At 38.4% G+C, this 21,165-nt stretch overlaps 1 protein-coding gene across 4 annotated transcripts in view; it reads left to right on the plus strand.

Annotated features, from left to right (window-relative positions):
- The window catches only part of Ranbp16 (Ran-binding protein 16), a 176,387-nt gene that overhangs the window by 19,243 nt on the left and 135,979 nt on the right, over positions 1 to 21,165 (plus strand). For all 4 annotated transcript variants that reach the window (XM_083142982.1, XM_083142983.1, XM_083142984.1 and 1 more), the window contains exons 8-9: positions 7,779 to 7,951; positions 14,368 to 14,561. In XM_083142982.1, coding sequence (XP_082999108.1) covers positions 7,779 to 7,951; positions 14,368 to 14,561 — 367 coding nt within the window. The remainder of the gene's footprint in view (positions 1 to 7,778; positions 7,952 to 14,367; positions 14,562 to 21,165) is intronic.

Genomic DNA, 21,165 nt, shown 5'->3' on the forward strand with positions numbered 1-21,165 from the left:
AAAGCATTCAGGATTTTATGGAACATTTGTAATTTGTATGTGCCATAAATTTAGTAGGAGTCCATCCTTCCTTTTTTTGGTAATGGTGGTGTGTTAATTGACTCTTTCTCACTAAAGTGGTCATAATTAATTTGCATTCCTTGCATTTAACTTCTTTTTATGAAACAATAACAAGAAACAAAGAGGTATTGTATCGATAAAATTATTGGTATTTTTACTGATATTATTGATATTCACTTTTTGTGCCACTTTTGGCTAATTTGCGAAGATTGGGATGAGTGATGATATGATGAAATTGATGAACATCCACCATGTATGCCCAGGCTGGGATTTGAACCCGGGACCCTGGCATTGTAGCGTGATGTGCTAACTACTCCGTTATGGGGTGTGCCTATTGGAATCACCAGGTTATGTACATCAATTAGATATTTCGACCACGCCTATATTACTGTTTAGGACGGTTGGTTGATATATTGACCAGCAGCACACAGCTGGAATTAACGTGCAATTTCTTGAAAACTACACATGATATTTCAGTTCTGCCTTTTTTTTAATCTTTATCTTTAGTATATATATGTAGGTATGACATACTGGAATTACAAAACAATATATCCATTGCTGCTATTATTAACAAGCACTGTTTGAAAAAGTCCTTTGTTTCCCTTAGTTACCCCATAATATTATGGGATAGATTTATATAAATGGCCATAACTTCTAAAAAAAACTTTTTGAAAAATTCTGTATGTAAGAATGAGTAAAAAGGAACATTTTAAGTAAGATCTGTCAATTGAGGGTCCAGGGGGGGAATGGGGGCAAAGGCCCAAATTTAAAAATTTTCCATAATTATGCAAAATTTTGGCACAGGCATTACTGCTCAGCAAAGATGAGAACGTCTCTGGCACTGCTGTTCTGTGAGCAACTTGTTTGTTCGAGGGTTGGGTCGGGTGGGGGGTAACAAGGACTGCTAGATTTCTGACACCCTTTCAATGTTGCCAAACTTACATGGACGAAAGGTCATTGTGTCTATTGTGTATGTTGTTTGTACCGAAATGAAGGGCAAAACCGTACATAGTGAGAGCTGAGAAGTGATTTTGAATGTTGTTAGATTTTTTGGCAACGAAGCGAGAGAAGGATGTTACATGTTTCCGGTCAATCAAGCTACAAAGTGTGCAGCGGCTTCATTTCGAGTGTCTGACACTTTCATAAAGAAAATTAGAAAGGAAGGAAATTCTGGGGGGAAATTTACGACACCAGGTAAGCACAGGTCTGCCGAAAAGCGTAGAATTTTTGTAGACAACTTTGACAAGTGTTTGATTCGAAGAACTATTGGTAATTTTTATAAGATTGAACATGAAGTGCCAACAGTAAAAAAAAGTGCTTTCAAAATTAAAGAAAGAAATTAATTTTCGGGGTAGTCGTGAAACTCTTTGCAACATTTTTTGCAATGATTTAGGATTTCGTTTCCGAAAGTGCAAAAACGTGATAAGTGCTTTGGTGGAAACGAGTGACATCATGTCCAATCGAACAAGCTTTCTGAGGGCATTGAGGCGAAATGAGAAGAGTGACGTGAAAAGGCAAGTTATATACTTAGATGAAACATGGATCCACGAGAACTACACGGTGAAAAAGTGTTGGCAGGGTGAATGCGGTGTACATGGTGCTTTATCAAATACCAGTGCTGGATGAAGGGAGTAAAAACGGTTTCATACCAAACTGTCTACTTATGTTCAAAGCTAAACAGAAAACCGGAGATTATCATGGGGAAACTGAATGCTGAAAATTTTGAACGATGGTTTGAAAGTCAATTGTTACCAAATATTCCCTCCAACAGCATTATTGTCATGGACAATGTACCTTACCATTCTGTGCAAGTCAACAAACCTCCCACAATAGGCAGCACCAAACCTGCACTGCTGGACTGGTTGATAGACAATTCAATTGAATTTTCAGATAACCTTCGAAAGGCTGAATTATATCAGCTAATCAAAACCAAAAGCCCCCGCAATATCGGGTCGACACTCTTGCAGCAGAAAACTGCTACACCGTACTTCGTCTTCCACATTATCATTGCAATCTAAACCCTATTGACTATGTTTGGGGTATCATAAAGGGTCGTATTTCATCACAAAATGTGGATCGTAATTTGGGCAGAGTACTGGAAGTTGCAAGAGAAGAATTTCAGAACTTTCCCAAAGAAGAATGGAAAAGGTCTTGTGAAAAAGTGTAGGGGAAACAAGAGGACAAGAGGTCCAGGATGGAATTATTGAAGTAGAAGTTGACAAGTTGGTAATCGAAGACTGCTCGGAGGATGAAAGTCACATGAGCGGTGAGGATTCTGATTCAGATGAGAGTGGAAGTGTCATTGAGGTTGACAAATGGTGCGATAATGACAGTCAGGTGAATGTTAGTGACGAGTCGGATTTGGGTTGCACTCCACTGTACGTGCTAAGTTTACAAAAAAAATCATTCTTTAATAATTCTTGAAGCTTTCCTGGTGGCGAATATTCAAGAGGTTTACTTGGGCAATCAGCCAGGTGATTTCCGGATAGGCTTCTGAGCTTTCGAGAGCTAACGCCACTCATATCTTAAGGGATTCACTTCAATCTCTGAAGATGAGAGTGACACTAGTTCTCAAAAGCCAATCCGGAAATCACCTGGCTGATTGCCCAAGAAAACCTCTTCAAATCATTCTTTCTTTTTAAAATGTAAGCTGTGTGTATATTTGACGGGTTATTTATTTACATAAATATTGTTTATGTGAACCTTGCCCCCCCCAATTTATCTTAAGTTAGCACCTCTGGCCTGGTCCCCCCAATCGCTGCCACTGTCTCTAAGGATATAATTTTAATTAATAATTAAATTGAAGATAAAATCTGTTTCTTAGATGGTAATATTTACTATCTCATAGTAAGAATCACAACCATGACAATAGATTTTATTGTTATTAATTATTTAAATCGGGAATCGTCACGAATGCTATCCATTCTTATTCAACCATCAAACGCACCACCCTGAACGTCGTGTTTTGCGGCAGGTCCGCCAGAATTCCATCTGTCAGAGAACAGCTAGCTGTGAGGCAATGTGGCAACAGTGTGCCATTTGAGAGCAGAGGAAAAGAAGACTTTCCCCCAGATTCTCCTCTGCTACTGTTCACCGGGACAGAAACAAGTGGGGGTGGATTTTAGTTCCCAAATTTTCTGGGGGTTTTCTCTTCTTTGCTGAGCAGTACATATCCTCATAGAGTGGTCTTTTGTCGTGCTTCCCTCCTGCCAGTACCAATATCAAATTTGCTGATAACTGACATTCAACCATCCAATTTGAAATCCAAGAGTTCCTTAGGAACATGAATAGTATGGTAACCTATGTAAGTAACTAAGTGACTGCAGTAGGTTAGTACTGTGAAATTAGACATTTTACAAAACCAGTGCATGTATATTCATAAAAATAATAACAACAAAATGCATAATTTTGCACAAGATTAGTAAAATTCGTAAAGTTAGTGCAAAGTATCATGAACACTATAAATAATAGCCTATTAAATAAATCAATGATATTAAATGAAGACAAAAATTGTGAGAATAGCCAAAGAGAAACCATGCAAAATAGAGTTTGAAAACAAAGAACTGGAACTAGAGTTTTTTAATACCTTGAAATTACCACCAACAAATACAAGAATGCAAAACATGAACAAACTATATTATGCTATCAATCAAGGGTTTCTAGGAAAGAAAGAATCGGCCAGAAAACAAAAATGGCAATTTATAAAGAAATATATCTACCAGTTATGCTATATGGGAGCGAATCGTGGGCACTGACAAGTAGGCAGTTACAGCAGATACAGACAGCGGAAATGAAATATTTATGAAGAGTACTTGGAAAAACAAGAAAAGATAAAATTAGGAATCAAACTTATCAGGATAACACTAAACTCCAAACAAGTGGAACAAACATACACACACAACTGAGATGGTTTGGCCATCTAACTTGAATGAAGGATAGGAGTATGGAACAAGAACATTGAGCAGACCTTGACCAGAAGAGGCATTAAGTGGGATCAAGCAAGGAAGGTAGCAATGGATTGTAACCAATGGAGAGCCCTCTGCAAAACCTAGAGACCTTTGGGTAGAAGTGGATCGGAGTAAGTAAGTAAAATTATGAAGGATATCCCTATATCTGCCGATACTAATAGAGAGGGTTACAAATGTTGTGGTAAATTAAAATTTATAAAAGTGGTAAACCAGTGGTATATAACGGTGGTGAAAAACATTTCAAACTTATTCTTCAATAACAAAAAATTCAGGGTATCATCCAGTCAAGAAAGTCATGATAGTTAAAAAAGTAAAAAAATTATACTTGTCAAGAATTTTTGCTATCACAATGATTGATTGATTGATTGATTTTAGTGCATTTTATTTAGCTTTTCTGCCACTTTTGGCTAATCGCAAAGATGAGGAAGATTGGTGGCAAGGTGAGATAGATGAAGGGACGATCACAAAGTATATACAAGGTGCTTTCAATAAATAACCGGAAAAGTAGAAAATCTAAAATACAACCTTGATTGTTATATGTTTATTTTGTGAAGGCATTTGTAAGCTATTCATAGCTGGGGCTGGCACGCCTACCTTGCACACGGGATGCTGGGAAGCAGTTACAGAAGATGGCGGAACCCTTACAGGAGTGCTCCAAGTTGTAGCAGCGAAGTGTTGTGAGATTTATGTTGAGTGAAGGCGTGAAACCGGTAGAAATTCATCGCCTCTTGACAGTTCAATACAGTGACAACTGTATGAGTCGGTCACAAGTGTAAAAGTGGACTGAGAAGTTCAAGCAGGGCGTAACCAGTGTTGAAGATTCTCCACATCCAGGTAGCTCTGTCACTGCAGTCACGGAATGCAACATTGCTCAAGTGGAGGACTTGCTTTAAAGGTCACGGAACTTTGTTTTGGGACCACAATGGGGCCAATTCTTGCCCAGAGGTCATAATATAAACAGTACCACCTTCTCCAACCTTTTGCGTAAAAAACTGAAACCAGCCATTCTGCAGAGACGACGTGGTCTGGTGTCCACTCTTATGCTTTTGCTCCATGACAATGCGAGACCACACACTGCCAATCAATGTCACATTGTCTACCATCGAGGACCTAATGTTTGAGTGCTTACCTAACCCTCCATATTCGCCCGATCTTGCACCTTCCGATTTCCACACCTTTGGCCCACTGAAAGGAAAGATGGACTAAGTGGATCGAGGTTTCAGTATGACGACAAAGTTCAGTCATCGGTGCATTAGTGGTTACGCACACGTCCAAAAGAATTTTTTCCTGTGGAATCCGTGCCATTATCAAGCACTGGTGTAGGTGCATTGAACTGGGGGTGGGACTATGTTGAAACATAGTACTGTAGTTCTTTTGGCACTTCTAATATATATTTGTTACAACATATTTCCGGTTATATATTGAATGAGTCTTGTAGATGACACAACACGAGCTCCACAAAGGATTATACTGGCTATGAGCCCAGATGTCAGAGCCTTGGTAGTCTCCAAAATGCAAAATGATGATAATTTAAGCAGTGGACTGGGTGATAGCTGCTTTGCTTTATTCTTTTTCAGGTCTACACCTATGTTATCATATGCAAGCTTTCCCTGGCAGTTATTTATCAATATTTGGAAATGTACAATTGCATTGACTTGTGGTTAAGATTTGTTCAGCTTTGTTTCGTAAGAGTTATATTTGTGTGTGTGTATGTGTGATGTTTTGTAAAAATATTAAGTAATGTGGCCATTCCCCATCCACGATGAAGTCTGAAGCATTACTTTTTTACATGTATCAATATGTAAAGAAAGTATAATTCTCTTCTTAAAGTAGAGCTTCAGATTTCATGTTAAGCAGCTTTTTGTAGGGGTTCTATTGAATAAAAAAGAAATTTCTTAGTTGATAATTTCTAACTTCATCTAATTAGGGGTCCTGGTAAACCTTCTATTCCTCTACTCCTGTAGTCGGGGCATAAAGACACTAGTGGTCTCCACTGAAACCTATCTTCAGGGTAGGCGTAAAGGAAAGTCTAACCACTAGATATAGTTTAACTGCAAATGTTTATTTTCCCAGCAGGTTACTTACATCTGGTCGTCAGGAACTTGATCACTGGAGTTTAAATACGGTTACTTTCGGTATAACTTAATGAACAAAGATAAATAGATACTTGCTCGACGAACGTCACTGAGAGGCCAAGCTAGGACTCATGAAAGTGTGGTAATCCTCAACATCTCCACCTAAACTCCGAGACCCTCCTTGTGTTGATGTACTTGCATTGACCGCATTAGAAAACTCCCAGTATCACAATACCTCTGCCTAGAGATACAGACATTGAGTTTTGAAGGAGGTTGTCAAGCAATCCCAACTGTTACCTGATATCCAGGTTAAAATTCAACTCCTAATTTCACCAAATTATAGTGAAACCACAAGCAAGAAAACCTACGCAGACCTGCGACTCCTGTACACCGTACTCCTGCAAGGAGGGGAGGGGGAGAGTGGACCATTCATTCTTATGGCCCGAGCTGAACGTAAGAAGGGAAAGCTGCGTGGGGACTTTTCGTTCAAGGTTTTTTTCCGTGCGGAGAGTATATATACACTCCTGCTCTCAGCCTCGAATCCTTGCCTTTTAGCAATTTTTTTATACAATATTCTGAGTTATTACATGCAAATGTTCTGAAAATACATAGTTTAGCTTTCCGAATTTTACAAAGAGAATTGACATGTTCTTTTAAGTTAACAAATCCTTTCATACGGTTGACAAATTTTCTCATTGGGAAATACAATTTTAAATGTTCTGCCATTTGCCAATCACCTAAAGGTTAGTTCATTATCATCAATAATCTCTGTATTGGCACATTTACATTTACATCATAAAGTTAGGTATATTTATCAAACAAGCTTTATCCATAAGTGCATCACATAAAGGTTAGCTCATTCAGTCAATAATATACCGATTGGTGAGTAGACCTTTGCAGCACAAAGTTCATTTGATAAATCACTTTACAAACATTTTAATCACTTTACAAACATTTTTATCACTTTAAACTTTCGACTTGTACATTTTTGTTTGATTCTTATGAGAATGTGCAAGGGCGTAACAAAAGGTTAAGGAAAAGAAAAGAAAAGAAAGGTCAAGAATTTTGGACCTGTTATTCTGGTAGACACCCAGAAATTAGAAACAATATCCAAAATTAGAGGTAAATTGATGAGCATTTGTGTGTGCAGGTAGTTTGGGTTAATTTAATTATGCAAAGAAATCTGTTTCAGGGTGCACATTCACAAACACAGTGTTCTATATCAAAAAAATATTTTCTGTAAAATTTGCTTGAAATTAGAACACCTACCCAATAACGTGTCTCTCAACCCACTTTTCCCATTTAAAATTTGTAGGTAACCATGGACATCTATCCAATTGGTGAGGGGGCAGGGGTGAATTTCTAAAATGCACCATTCAACTTGCTCTGTGTGTCTTCATTTGATGTTCATAATAAGGTTTTTATGATTACTTCTTCATTTTGAAAATTCTAAAATGCGTCTGTATGGTTTTAACATGCTGAATGGTTGGCAACACTGCACAGCCTTTGAAAATAGGCTTTTGAAATTAGTGGAAATATATCATTCCTCCAATTGTTGCAAAATCTGTTTTGTTTTGAAACCACAGATATTATTGTAAGATGTGTGTTGTATTGGTATATTACATTTAATCATGTACATCTTCTGTGAAATGATGTGTGCATTTCCTTGTTTCAGATGTGGCAGTTCGCTCCTAACAGTGTGCATTACTTGTTGAGTCTGTGGCAAAGAATGGTTGCTTCAGTTCCTTATGTTAAGGCTACTGAACCACATTTACTTGAAACATACACTCCTGAAGTCACTAATGCTTACATTACATCAAGGCTTGAGTCTGTAGCTGTTGTAGTCAGGTAATGTTTATCTTTTATTCAGATATTTGTTTTTTTTAATATGAATTTGTTGCTAACCAACATGTTATTTTCCTATATAAGTGTCTGGTGCTTAATTATAAGCATCTATCTTTGTCTCTTTTACTTCCTGCCTTGTTTTTGTCTTTCTCCATCTGAAATGGGACATGTGGTCAAAATTTACAAACATTTTCGTATGAATTTTTGTCATCTGGTGATTTCACATAATTAATTTTAATAACCTTTCTTCAATGGCTGAATTTTTTAAATATTCCTCACAGTTTGACTTATGTTTTAAAAACGTATAAATTTTTTTTTAATCATATGACCCTTGTTCAGAGCATGGGTCTGACCCCTGTGTCCCCCTCCGATTTCCATGAAACTTGGCAGGTGTATAGAGGGAAGGAATAAAGGAAGAAATATTGTAGAAAGAATTGTAGAGAGATGCTGAATTCATAGACACCGTTGTTCCCAGATAGGCATGGGCATAACAATAGACGGATTAAACAGGGTAACGGAGCATCAAAATAGCCGCACACCGGAACCGTAACCCTATCAAGCATGACCTAGATATCATATAGGTGATATCCATAGCCAAGGGGACAAGAGGATAGTTCCATAGAGCTTATTAAAAGTGTGACCACATTCAAAATGATACAGAACGGTTGTCCTTATTTTCTTTTGTGAGCCTTTATATACAGGGTCACACATACGGAATTTGGATTCATGATGTCTTATCATACATACCATCCCACTACAGCACACCTGATAATTGTGTTTAACTGGCCTCCTGGCACCATTTCACGTTTCCTTACTCTTATCTCCTCTGCTTGTGAGGTATCTCCTGACAGACTGCCCATAGGTGATATGTCGTGGTAGGTGTGTTGCACATAATTTGTGTCAAGCATGTATCGTGTGTTATGTAACGCATTTTGTCACATTGTATGCTCTCGTGTGGCAAATTTGCTATTCTTTGTCTCGTCGGTGATAGCTGTGTTTGCAGTGATATGCACTCCATATCTCAAATGCTCCATTTGTATATCTGCCAGTTTTTTTTAGCCGAAACAAAAAAAACATGTATTTCTTCTTTTGGGCCCTCTATACACCTGCCACGTTTCATGGAAATCGGAGTGGGACACTTAGATAACCTCCCTTGTTAGTACTCGCAGTTTCTCGAAGCTGTTTTTAGTTTGTTATATTAATTTCAGTGGCCACTGCCACCATCCTCATTGGAATTTGTTGCGTTTTTGCTTGACAAGTTTCTGATGATTTTTGTTCCTTCATTGCTGCTAGCTTCACTGTTGTCACCTATCTGCCTGCATCCATGTCATCGGCCGTTCACCGGTGTTAGTTGCTGCAGTAGAGAAATCCACGCGTGGTGTGCTTGTCCACTATTGATGTTTGGGTTGGAAGTGCATGATGGCATGCGTTTCCTTTATTTTAGTATGTCTGTGCGCTTTGTGCTTGACATGTACTTTTTCGATTTTATGGCTGTTGTATTTGATATGTTTTGCAAGTTGCATATCAAATTAAACTTTTTTTTTAAACTAGCTAAAGCCAGCTTCGTGGAAACTGTAAGTACTAAGTTTCTCTGTAATTAAAGAACTAACTAACTAACTCTCTAGCCTTCTTAAACCCGAAGGTTCATGGCTGCAGCAACACAGGCCTTCCATCTGTCCCTATCTTGAGCAAGATCTATATACTCTTTTCCATCCCTACCGATTTCCTTTAGGTCCATCTCAACGTTGTCCCTCCATCTTCGTCTTGGCCTTCCTACAGGTCTCTTACCATCTGGTTTCCCAACAAGAATCCTGTAAACTCCTCTTTCCTCTCCCATTCGTGCCACATGGCCTGCCCACCTAAGTCTTCTTGATTTAATTATTCTAATAATATCTGGACATGAATACAAATTATGTAGTTCTAAATTATGTAACCTTCTCCACTCATCTGTCTCCTCATCCCTTTTAGGTCCAAAGATTTTCCTAAGGATCTTATTTTCAAATACTCTCAATTTATGTTCCTCTTTCAATGTAAGGGACCAAGTTTCACATCCATATAATACTACAGGCAAAATTACTGTTTTGTATATTTTAACTTTTAGTTTCTTAGATATTAAACGAGAAGACAAAAGTTTATGAAGAGAGAAGTAACATGCATTTCCTGAATTAAGCCTACTTTTTATTTCCTCTTTAATATAATTTTCATTTGTTAATATTACTCCTAAGTATTTGAATTTGGAAACTGGTTCAAACGAGTTGTTATTAATAATTAGATTTTGATTATTACCTAACACTTGGTTTCGGCCTGTAAGCATATATTTAGTTTTCTCTTTGTTAACTTCCAAACCTATCTCTTTAGCAGTTTTGAAAAATATTTTAGCATTATTCTTAATCGTATTTATATCATCCCCCAGTAAGTCTACATCATCTGCATATGCTAACAACTGAGTCACACCATTTAATTTTAGTCCTTCTTTAGTTTCTTTTACCTTCCTAACAGCATATTCTAAGGCAAAATTAAAGAGCAATGGAGATAATGCATCTCCTTGTTTTAACCCATCATGAATTATAAATTTGTCAGACATATTATTACCCACACGAATTTTACTTTCTGTTTCACTGGTGCATATTTTTATCATACTAACAAGCTTCTTAGGTATTCCAAACTCTACTAATATATTATATAATTTATCTCTTTTGACCGAATCATATGCTTTTTTGAAATCAATGAATAGCTGATGGACATTTTGATTATATTCCCACTTTTTTTCAAGTGTCTGTCTGATGTGAAAAATTTGATCTGTAGTTGATCTGTTACGTTTAAATCCACATTGATAATCACCTATAATTTCATTAGCATATGGGGTTAGTCTTGTTAAAAGAATGTTAGACAATATTTTGTATGTTGTTGAGAGTAGAGAAATTCCACGGTAATTATTGCAGTTCATTTTATCACCTTTTTTAAACACAGGAACAATTATGGATTCTTTCCACTGTTGAGGGATTTCTTCTTTATTCCATATTAAACAAATTAATTTATGAATTTGACATATTAATGAATTTCCACCATATTTAATTAACTCAGCTGGTATTAAATCAATGCCAGGTTGGATTAAAATTAAAGATGTTACAATTTTAAAAATCAAAAGGGATGATAGAAAATGAACAGTTTATCACCACATTCATGGAACATTTAACAAATACTAATGAAGATAATGAATGAAGAATGACTAAGCATCATTAAAGCCAATCCTTATAGGTAAATTATTACATAATTATTACATTTTATATTGAATTGAGCTCCTATGTAGGCTAATAGTTAGCTCTCTTGCCTTTGGTGTGAAAGGTCCCAGATTCTGCTCTCAATGGGAGCTCCTTAATTTTGGTGTTTACTCAGCAGTTTCAAGATAATTGGGGAGCTACTTGAAAGCAACAGTAGCACTAATCAATTGTGACCCTGTGAAAAACACTAAATGAACGGCCATGAAATTAGGTAGCTGGCCGGAATTGTACTTGAGTCACATATGGAAAAAGCAAAGTGAGACCGGAACAAAAGTCACTTGTTCGTGCACACTGTGTGGCAACGTCAACTGGGCTGCATTGCCAAGTTCGAACATTAGACAGACCACTCTCCGGGATACTTTTGTGGTATCCCAGGCCTTTTGAGCAAATACTGTCAGTTTGTATTACATGGATTACGAAAACCAACTCTACAATGAGATCTTTCATTCTCTTAAACCTCTGAACACACGAGATTGTCCTCCGACGTGACAACAGTGCAAACATCTGCCCCCCACCTAATTTCATGGCGGTGTGTTTAGGCAGGCTTGGTTGGCCCTCAGTATACTTGTGCCATGAAGATTTTTACAGTGAATGGATTTCTTTGTGTGAGAGCTTTCCTCTTATTGTAGGTGCAAGAGAAGAAATGCAACTATGGTTGAGTCGATACCAATGCCGATGTATCTGTATTGGTTCATGCCAGTATTGGTTGGATTTTATTTACCGATAAAAAAAAAAAAAAAAGTAAAGTGTTCCCCTGTGCTTAGCACCACGCCATGAAGGCGTATAGGGGGCCAATACTTTTGCAGCATTTTGGTCTTTTGTAGTCTTCGTGAAAATGCTGCATGACACTTTCTTGTAGTATAATTATCTTCTAAGTTTTACCTAAATGTGTGGCACAATATGGGGATTTATTCAACCTCAGATACAACCATTGTGTATACAAATACAATTTGGACAAGAAAAGAATGCATTACTTGAATAATTAGTAGAGGCACATATTTTTGGTAAATAGAAAAGCAAAATGTAGGTACAAAAACAGAGTCAATTTCAGGTTCAAAAGTGGTAAATAAAATAAAATTTTGCTGTTAAAGCGGTGAAAAAGCGGTATATAAAATGACATTTTGGTTTTAAAATTGTGAATATAACCCTAAATTTGATTTAAAAACTGCTCTTACTGCACAAAATAAACAAATCCTTCTAACAACACATTTATGTCATTACCAGAATATTAAGTTTATTCGTGCATGAAGGAGTCCATTTTTGCTTCTCAAATATTTACAGCAGAATTAATCAATTTTCCGTGAATTGCAACTCACAGGATAATTCTGACTTCAGAAAGTGTCGTGGCGGTAAATAAACTCTAAATTTTGTGTTTAAGAGTGTATTTCGCATTTTGCAGTGCACTCCGCATTATTTTGTGACAAAACAGGGTAGGAAAATGCAACTCACACCTTTCAGAAACATGAGAAATTAATTTTACTTTATTTCACATTTCGTATTTTCGTCAAAAACGAAATAATATGCATGCCTCTAGTAATTAGGTTATATTTCACAGTAACCGTTGGAAGAGTTGGCTGTTGGTGGATAATAATTTAATTTTATGTACTGAAATTAAAATAACCCTTGTACAGTTAAGGTATATTATGTTGCCAGTTGATAGATTCTCCACACACATTATGTTGTCTCCCTGGTGGCTTAATGGTAATGCTTTCACCTTGTAATCAAGGGGTCCCGGATTCAATTCCTGTTGGAGGCATATTAAACAGTGGTTCGGATCCCACTTCAAACTGCAAGTCCAGTTCTGATTTGTCTACTGAGCATAAAGTTAACACAAATTAGCACATGATGCCAGGTGTCCCGGGTTCGAATCTTGGCTTGGGCATGGATATTTGTGAATGTCCATTCATCAATTTCATCATATCATCACCCATCTCCATCCTCGCAAATTAGTCAAAAGTGGCACAAAAGGCAAAGTAAAATAAAGCAAATCAATCAATCAATCAATTTAACACAAACTTTGACTAGATTAAAATTAATTACACACAGTTTCTTTTTAAATTAAGAACATAGGGAACAGTTTCTTCGAGGCTCTTCCCTCCACAACACTATTGCAAACTTAGTTCTTTTGGAGCCAGATTTGCCTCTTTTGTGCACTCATTTGGCTGTGAATTTGGGCACCTGCCCCTGTGCCCCATTAGAATGCCATCACTGGCTCCTGCCCACATAGACGAACTTTTGCCATGAGTATGTATTTTGCACGTGACGTGATATTGTTTTATTGGCTGCGTCGTCTCACCCCCTCTTACTTCCACAGCTACTTTTTTATAGCACCGTGGCTGACATGAAGATGACATAATATTGTTATCCGGGAATCCTTTATTTTATCATCGGTGGATGATGCTGCCAAATCTATACCGTGAAAATTAAGAATAAATTGTCATCATTTTAAAGTTAACGGTAATAGCAGCACCCCCACTCCTTTGACACTTAAAATTACCCTAGGAGGCAATTTTTCCAGCCTTTATAAATCTATCTCGTTGAATGAAATTTAGCTCTTTTATGTACACTAGGTTTGGCAACATTGCCAGGGTGCCTGTAGGAGGTAAGTGACAAATGCATTGCGCTTATAGGAGTATTTTATTTATTCTCTTGGGAATATCAAACTTTCGATGGCATAGAAAACGACATCAGAGGAAGGAGGACAGATTGAATATGTAACTTAAAGTTGATTCCCCATAAGAAATACATGGAGTTCTGAAAATTCTTATTCAACATATTTTTCAAATATTGTGTCTATCTTAATAATCAACATAAAAAAAATATGTTTCCAGTTGCAACATGAAGGGTAATTCCTATTGTCTTATACGCCATTTTTTTTTCAGAAGCATTGTCCATTGAGACAATATTGAAATAAATGCACAACTGGTGTGAAACTGTCACTCTTCTCCTTAAGTTATTAATCTAAGTTACCTTTGTTTTTGTCAGATATAGTTGCTAGAAAAAATTGAAACCTAAGTTGTTTTATATGAATCTTGGGAGTTTACCCACTTTATGATAAAAATACAGTATTTTATGTATGTCTTTGTAATAATAATAATTAATATTATATTCTATAACATTCTGCTTTTATTTTTACAGAGAAGGGTTGGAAGATCCTTTAGAAGATTTGGGTATGGTTCAACAACAGTTAGAACAATTATCAGTGATAGGTCGTTGCGAATACCAAAAAACATGCACACTTCTCGTTCAACTCTTTGATCAAGCAGCGAGAGCTTATCAGGAGTTGTTAAACAGTCCCAATGCACAACAAGTGGATCTTACCATTCAGGAAGGTGAGTTTCAGCTGAAAGCATTACTTAATTATATTCATAATTAGGAGAAGAGAAATGCGGTAGTAGATAAATATGTGGAAAGTAGTACTCACTTTATCCGCGGAACTCTTTTTTTTTTTTTTTCTTTGTTCTATTTATTTCAGTGGCCACTGCCTCTTATTCTTATGCATTCTTCCATAGCACCACCTTGATAATATGTTTGTGTGACAATTTGGGGAAGAGCTCTAAATAATATTGTATTGTTAGGTGCATGTATATGTAATTTTTCACGAAATGTGAAATAACACATTGTATTAATTTTTCATGTTTTTGAAAGGTGCGAGGTGAATTTTGCTACCATGTTTTTTCATGAAATAATTTGAAATGAACTGCAAAATGAGAATAAACTCTCAAACACGAAATTTAGAGTTTACACTTGCCGCAAAATGACTGGACCTCATGTGAAATCTGCCGTAGTAAGCAGTCTTATCACTTTGTAGCCTTGTATCTAGTGTTGTTTTGTTTCGAACACTGAATTGTTTCTGCATGAACGTATCTGGCAACAGTGTATTATTACTGCTGATAAGCGAGTTCATTTCATTTCGTATTGTTAGTTGACACAGGAAGGGTGACTTTCTGCTGTAGTGTGTGTGATAAATTTCTGTGTTTTCATGTGGTGCACTTTGTGTTGGATATTTTCCTACTGTATTTGTGTTGGATATTTGACTACTGTACAGATGTATTTGTGATATGCCGGGAAAGTACTGTAGTAGTGTGGAAAAAGCCAGCATTATTGCATGGTGAAACATGGAAAACGTCCCAATAAAGACTATATGTAAACAACAGGTTTGTGCAAAATCAACCATAATGAAGGTGCTGGCAGCCGCCAGAGGAAGCCTCCGACTGTCATTCCAAAGCACAAGTTCGGTGGTGGGAGGCAAAGAAAAACAATCAAATCTACAGATGCTCTCCTAATGAGAGAAATAAAGAAAATCCCTCGACTGACAGTGTCAGAACTTAAGAAATGCACCAGAGTCTGCTGGAAAACGTTAGTGTTTGCACGATACAGTACCGTTTACAGAAAGACTTGGATTTGTCGTGTCGTACTGCTGCTAACAAGCCATTACTCATCGCCCGCATGAAGAAAGACCGTGTTGCTTTTGCAAAGAAATATGCACACTGTGCACCAGCACAGTGGAGGAAAGTCGTGTTTTCCGATGAAAGCTCATTCCAACTGTTCCGAATGGGAGTTGCTAAGGTTCGACGTCCATCATCTTCAGATCGATATGGCCCAAAGTATACAGTTCCAACCGTTAGGCACTCCCAGTCTGTAATGGTGTTGGGGTGTCTTTCATGTGAAAAGGGTAGAGCAGGTTTATATTTCTTACTGCAAATTGTGACGATGAACGCAGATCGATATATCAACGCTCTTAAGGACCATTTAGTGGATATGCTTCAGATCCACAAGTGTGATCTTTTCATGCATGATAACGCTCCTTGGCACACTGCTAAGAAGGTAAGAAAATGGCTTGTGGCTGTGCACACACAAACCAGATACTTTATATCTCAATGAAATTTTAAAATCCTACAACCTAACGCAATTAATTGATAAACCCTGAAGAATCACAGATACGACTGAATCTTTATTGGATCTAATAATTGTTGATGATCCGGATATCGTATATTCCTTTGAAATATGTAATCCTATCAGAACCTCAGACCATTGTCTGACAAGTGTATAGTATCTGCAGTATGCAAAGCCAAGGGTCACCGCTAAGTACATAACATACCGTGACTTCAAGGAATTTAACCAATAAAATTTTAATCGCGACGCAGCTGAAATAAACTTGAAGCATTTACATACACTGCAATGACATTGACGCTAATATAGAGTCACTAGAGAAAAATCTCACTAAATTGTTTAATGATCACGCCTCGATGAGGATGGCTAGAATCACAAAGGAGCCAACGCCATGGCTAACAATAAACTTAGACTTCTTATGAAATTGAGGGATGGGGTGCTGCGAAAATGTACATAAATGAACTACAAAATTTTGCCACCTCCATTTTGAGGCAGGAGAGAAATGCTTACTATTCATTTGTTGTAAACAACTCAACGAAAAATGCAAAAAGTTCCTGAAAACAGTCAGCATAAATTGCAGACAAAATACCGGCAAACTTCCACTCCATCTCGGTAACACTTCTAAAATAAATCACCATTATAATAATGCTTCCTGTGACACCGACCTTATTACAAAGGAGTGCAAATATTTATCTGAAAACATTTTGAACAATGATGCAGAAGAATTTCAATTTCATCCAGTGTCTGAGCGTGGGGTAAGAAAGGCCGTACACAGCATCCGTTGAAATGTAGCAGGAATAGATAACATCTTCGGCAAAATGCTTAAGTTAGCCATCCCTTTCGCTATTGTTTGGAATGCCTTACCTGGTGGTATTTCATCTGCTACCTCAATCAAACACTTCAAAGCAATATTATAACATATTTAACGAATAAAACAACGATTAAATTGCTCCTCATATGGCTAAACCCCCAAAATATACATACACTCGCCTGACATCATGAATAATGCGTATTGTGTACACATTTCTTTACTTCTGTTTAGATCCAATTTTGAATTATGTATGTGTGTGTGTGTGAATTGATATGTGTGCTTCTATTTTTTTCATGTATTTCATTTGTTCTAAACCATTTTGTTTAATGCTTTTCACATGTAATCCTACTTTGTAATACCTTGTCCTTAGGTTGTAGAGCAGCTCTAGACTGAACCTCGCTCAGTAGAAAATAAAAAAAGACTATTCTTTATGCTTAACATTCCTTCATCTATATCTATATATATATATATATATAGATGACCCACAACCTGGACTTCACTGTCGCCGTCCACACCAGCCACCACAACATCAGTTTCAACGACTGCTTCCGGGTAGCGATCATCCACCTCCTACCCCAACCAGCCAACACCTCTGTTCGCAAAAGATGGGAGAGGGCCTATATATCGGCCATGAGTGCAACCACTCCACCTGGCCTGAACAAGGCCACCCAGTAACGCCCAACCCTCACCCACCCTCCCGCCCTCCCTCCCAACTCATCCTACACACTCACAGTTTACGACGAGCCTGGTGACGAAACAGTGTTTTTTTCGTTCTACGCACCGCTTCTTCTTCGATGGGGACCTGGCAACTCTGCAGGGCCCCAACTTCCGGTTCCGTCTATTTCTCCTCACACCGATGATGCTATGAAATTAGCGAAAATTTTGAATTTTTCTACTGTCCGGTGAGTGTTTCCTTTTACCTTCTTTGATTTTTACTTAGCCCTTTTGGCCCTCCTTGCTTTTATCCATTATATATATATATATATATATATATATATATATATATATATATATATATATATATATACAGGATTACATCAATTTCTTTACAACAAGTTAGGGATGAGGCAGATTTATCACTACACTATTGGTATTGGCTGATAAAGGCATATTGTTGTATTGGTAAACTTACTGATACTTAGTGCAAAATTCTATGATCTTGTTTTTATGTTTGTAACATGTTAATCATGTGTCATAGATTTCTAAAGTTAATCTCTAAATTTGGAGTTTCTTTTTGGAAGCAAGATCCATTACAATCATTAAGGAGATTAATTAACCCCATTGCATTTCTTCAGAAGTTAAAATGAAGTTTTCATAAGTGATATGAATATATACTAAATAAGCTCATGATAAAATACCTGTTACGTATGGATGGTACTTCACCTCGTTTTCGGGCCATGGCCTCCCCAACTTTCTTCCTCCAGAATGTCCTGTCTTGGACTGCTCTTCTCCAATTTCTGATGTGAAGTCCTTCTGGATACTGTCCTCCCATCTAATTCTTGGTCTTCCTTCCTGCAAGTCTTCTTTGGGCTGTTGGGGTTTCAAAACAATGTGCATTGTATGAGGTGGGGTGGTCAGCCCCACACCCAACCCCCAACCTGGAGGACCAGGTCTTTTGATTTCTTGATTTCGAGGTTTCTGTCCTCTAGGATGGTTGCTTTTCATAGCTCCAGAGTCCATTCTACCCCTGGGTTTTACATCAGTGTTTCCCTCTCCTAGTTTTTGGGTAACCAAATCTCTCTGTACAAGGCAGTTCTGGAGGTCCGATTGGTTGCTTCGTAGTCTGCCCTCCCCCGCCCCTTCCCCTGGCCTGCCCGGCTTGGGGGATCATTGAAGCAAGCAAACCCCACCACCAACCACTAGCTGGGAACACAATAAACTAGTGCATGTGAATTTTATGTACCAGAATGAATAAGACAATGCAGTTTGTTTCATGCCGTGCATTAAAACTCCAAAATTTCTTTTTATTATGACATTGTGGTATGGGTACTTTATTCTCTGTAACACATAATGCAGGGTGTCCCACTAGCTTTCGAACCCGAAAAAAATGTTATAAGTTCCGAACAAACATACACAGGAAAATGAAAATCACAATACACGTACCTTGTTTCATGCTGAATACATGATCGTCACAGCAGGTGTTGCAAGTGTCTTCCCTGGACGTCCAGACATGTTTGTACACGGCGTTCCATATTGTGGAAAATCCGATGTCGAGTGTCCGGTGTGATCTCATGAATTGCATTCTCGATGTTGTTTCGCAACAATTGCAGTGATCGTGCTTTGTTTCTGTAGACACAACCTTTAAGGAAACCCCATAAAAAGAAATCCGGAGGTGTTAAATCTGGGGATCTTGGAGGCCACAATCCTTTGGAGATGATTCTGTCACCAAAAAAGGACTCAATTTCTGCCATGGCCACATTGGAAGTATGGCACGTCGCTCCAGCTAATTCACAAATGCACTGAAGATGTGTAAGTAAACTTGTGTGTTTACTGTATCTTAAAAGAAGATGGGTCCAATGATACGCTGTCGGGAAATTGCACACCAAACTCCCACCTTCAAGGGATGAAGTGGAGTCTCGTGGTACACATGCGGATTTTCATTGGCCCACACCCAGGTATTCTGCAAGTTCACATACCCGGAGAGATGGAACCAAGTTTCATCCGTGAACAAAGTATAGTCTAGGATTCCTGGATTGTCATGCAGCAAAGCTTGCAACCAACGACAATACGTCACGTGCTTTTCCCAATCTGTAGCCTTCAACTCCTGGATGACTGTAACGCGATAGGGATACAGCTTGCCTCTTTTGGCGGCTCTTTGCACAGTTGACTTTGACATCCCTGCCTCCTGTGATAATCGATGCAGGCTCTTCTTAGGAGACTGCAAAAGACGTTGCCGCACATTCTGTATTGTCTCCTCGGACATCTGTGGACGCGTGCCTCCATGTCCCGTAAGCAGTGTTCCTGTTGTTTCGAACTAGTGCACCAAATGATGTATTGATGATTTCGATGCTCCTTTACGGCATCCAAATTCACGGCAAAATTCATGTTGAACGGTCTGATACGATCCCGATATCCAATATTTCTTTACAATGAACATGCGTTCTGGTACAGTGTACCGATCCATCCTCGCGATGCAGGGACTCGCGTCACACTAACCCACACGCACCACGCCAAGCAGCACTTCCCCCGGTGCCACCTACCGTCTTTGTTTTGAGGCACGCGCTTATGTTCAACCCTGCCTCGTGTTCAGGATGAAACAAGGTACAGTCAACTCTCGATTCTACGACCCCGGGTATAACAACCCTCTCGAAGTAACGACCCTTTTCCCGGGAATCGTGAAAAATTTGGAAAAAAAGTTGAAAAATTGAAGGAAATCGGCCGAAAAATGCGTTGTTTTTTTTTTCCTCCACGCATTCCCTTTATGAACGCTCTACCGCTCACAATTGGGTCTGAACTAAAAATAGACACCACCACACCATGCTTGAGTGATATCCATTAGCACTTGACCTCTGCCCTCTCCTTCCTCAAGCGCACCAATGTTACCTTGCACCCGACGGGCGCTACCCAACATGCCAGGTTTGCTCTTGGATATGCGAGAAGAGAAGATCGAATGTGCTTGGATGTTATTTTAAATCGACTTGACTTGTTTCCTTGTTCTAAGAGCTGCTGAAAACTCGCGGGGGAGCAGCCCGAAATGACTGCTGAACTTGCAGTCTTTGCCAATGTGTATGGCAGGTCAAGCTCTTTCATAGATAAATACACCACCTCGAGAGATAAGATCGCAGGAATGTTCAAAAATACAGATGTGTGGCGCCTGGAAGTCTGGCCCATCTGTCCAGCTGTGACCTAGAGCTCAGCAGGTTCCCGTGAGTGAGCAACTCTCGACCTTGTAGCAGACAACTTCCGATAACCACTTTCATTCAAAGCGTGTTCTTTGTTCCCTGCAACACTTCCTAAAAAAGCGAAACTGTTAGAGATAATCAAAACCACATAGGCGAACTAAAGATCATCAACCCGCTTAATGCGTTGTCATCCAGGTTTCCACAAAAGTTTACTTCGATCTTACGTGCATCATAACTCCCGTTTCCCACTTCATACGTTTTCCTAATTGTGGCGATGTCGTAATACCTGCAAAAAAAAAGTGTTCCGTTGGCTGACTGACTTCTCCCTCTTTTCCTGTGAGCAAACGGGGGAGGGGGGGGGAGGGAAGGGCGATGCCGATTGTTTCAGCC

Source organism: Lepisma saccharinum, chromosome 21, assembly GCF_977018435.1.
Source record: "Lepisma saccharinum chromosome 21, izLepSacc3.1, whole genome shotgun sequence".
NCBI lineage: Eukaryota > Metazoa > Arthropoda > Insecta > Zygentoma > Lepismatidae > Lepisma > Lepisma saccharinum.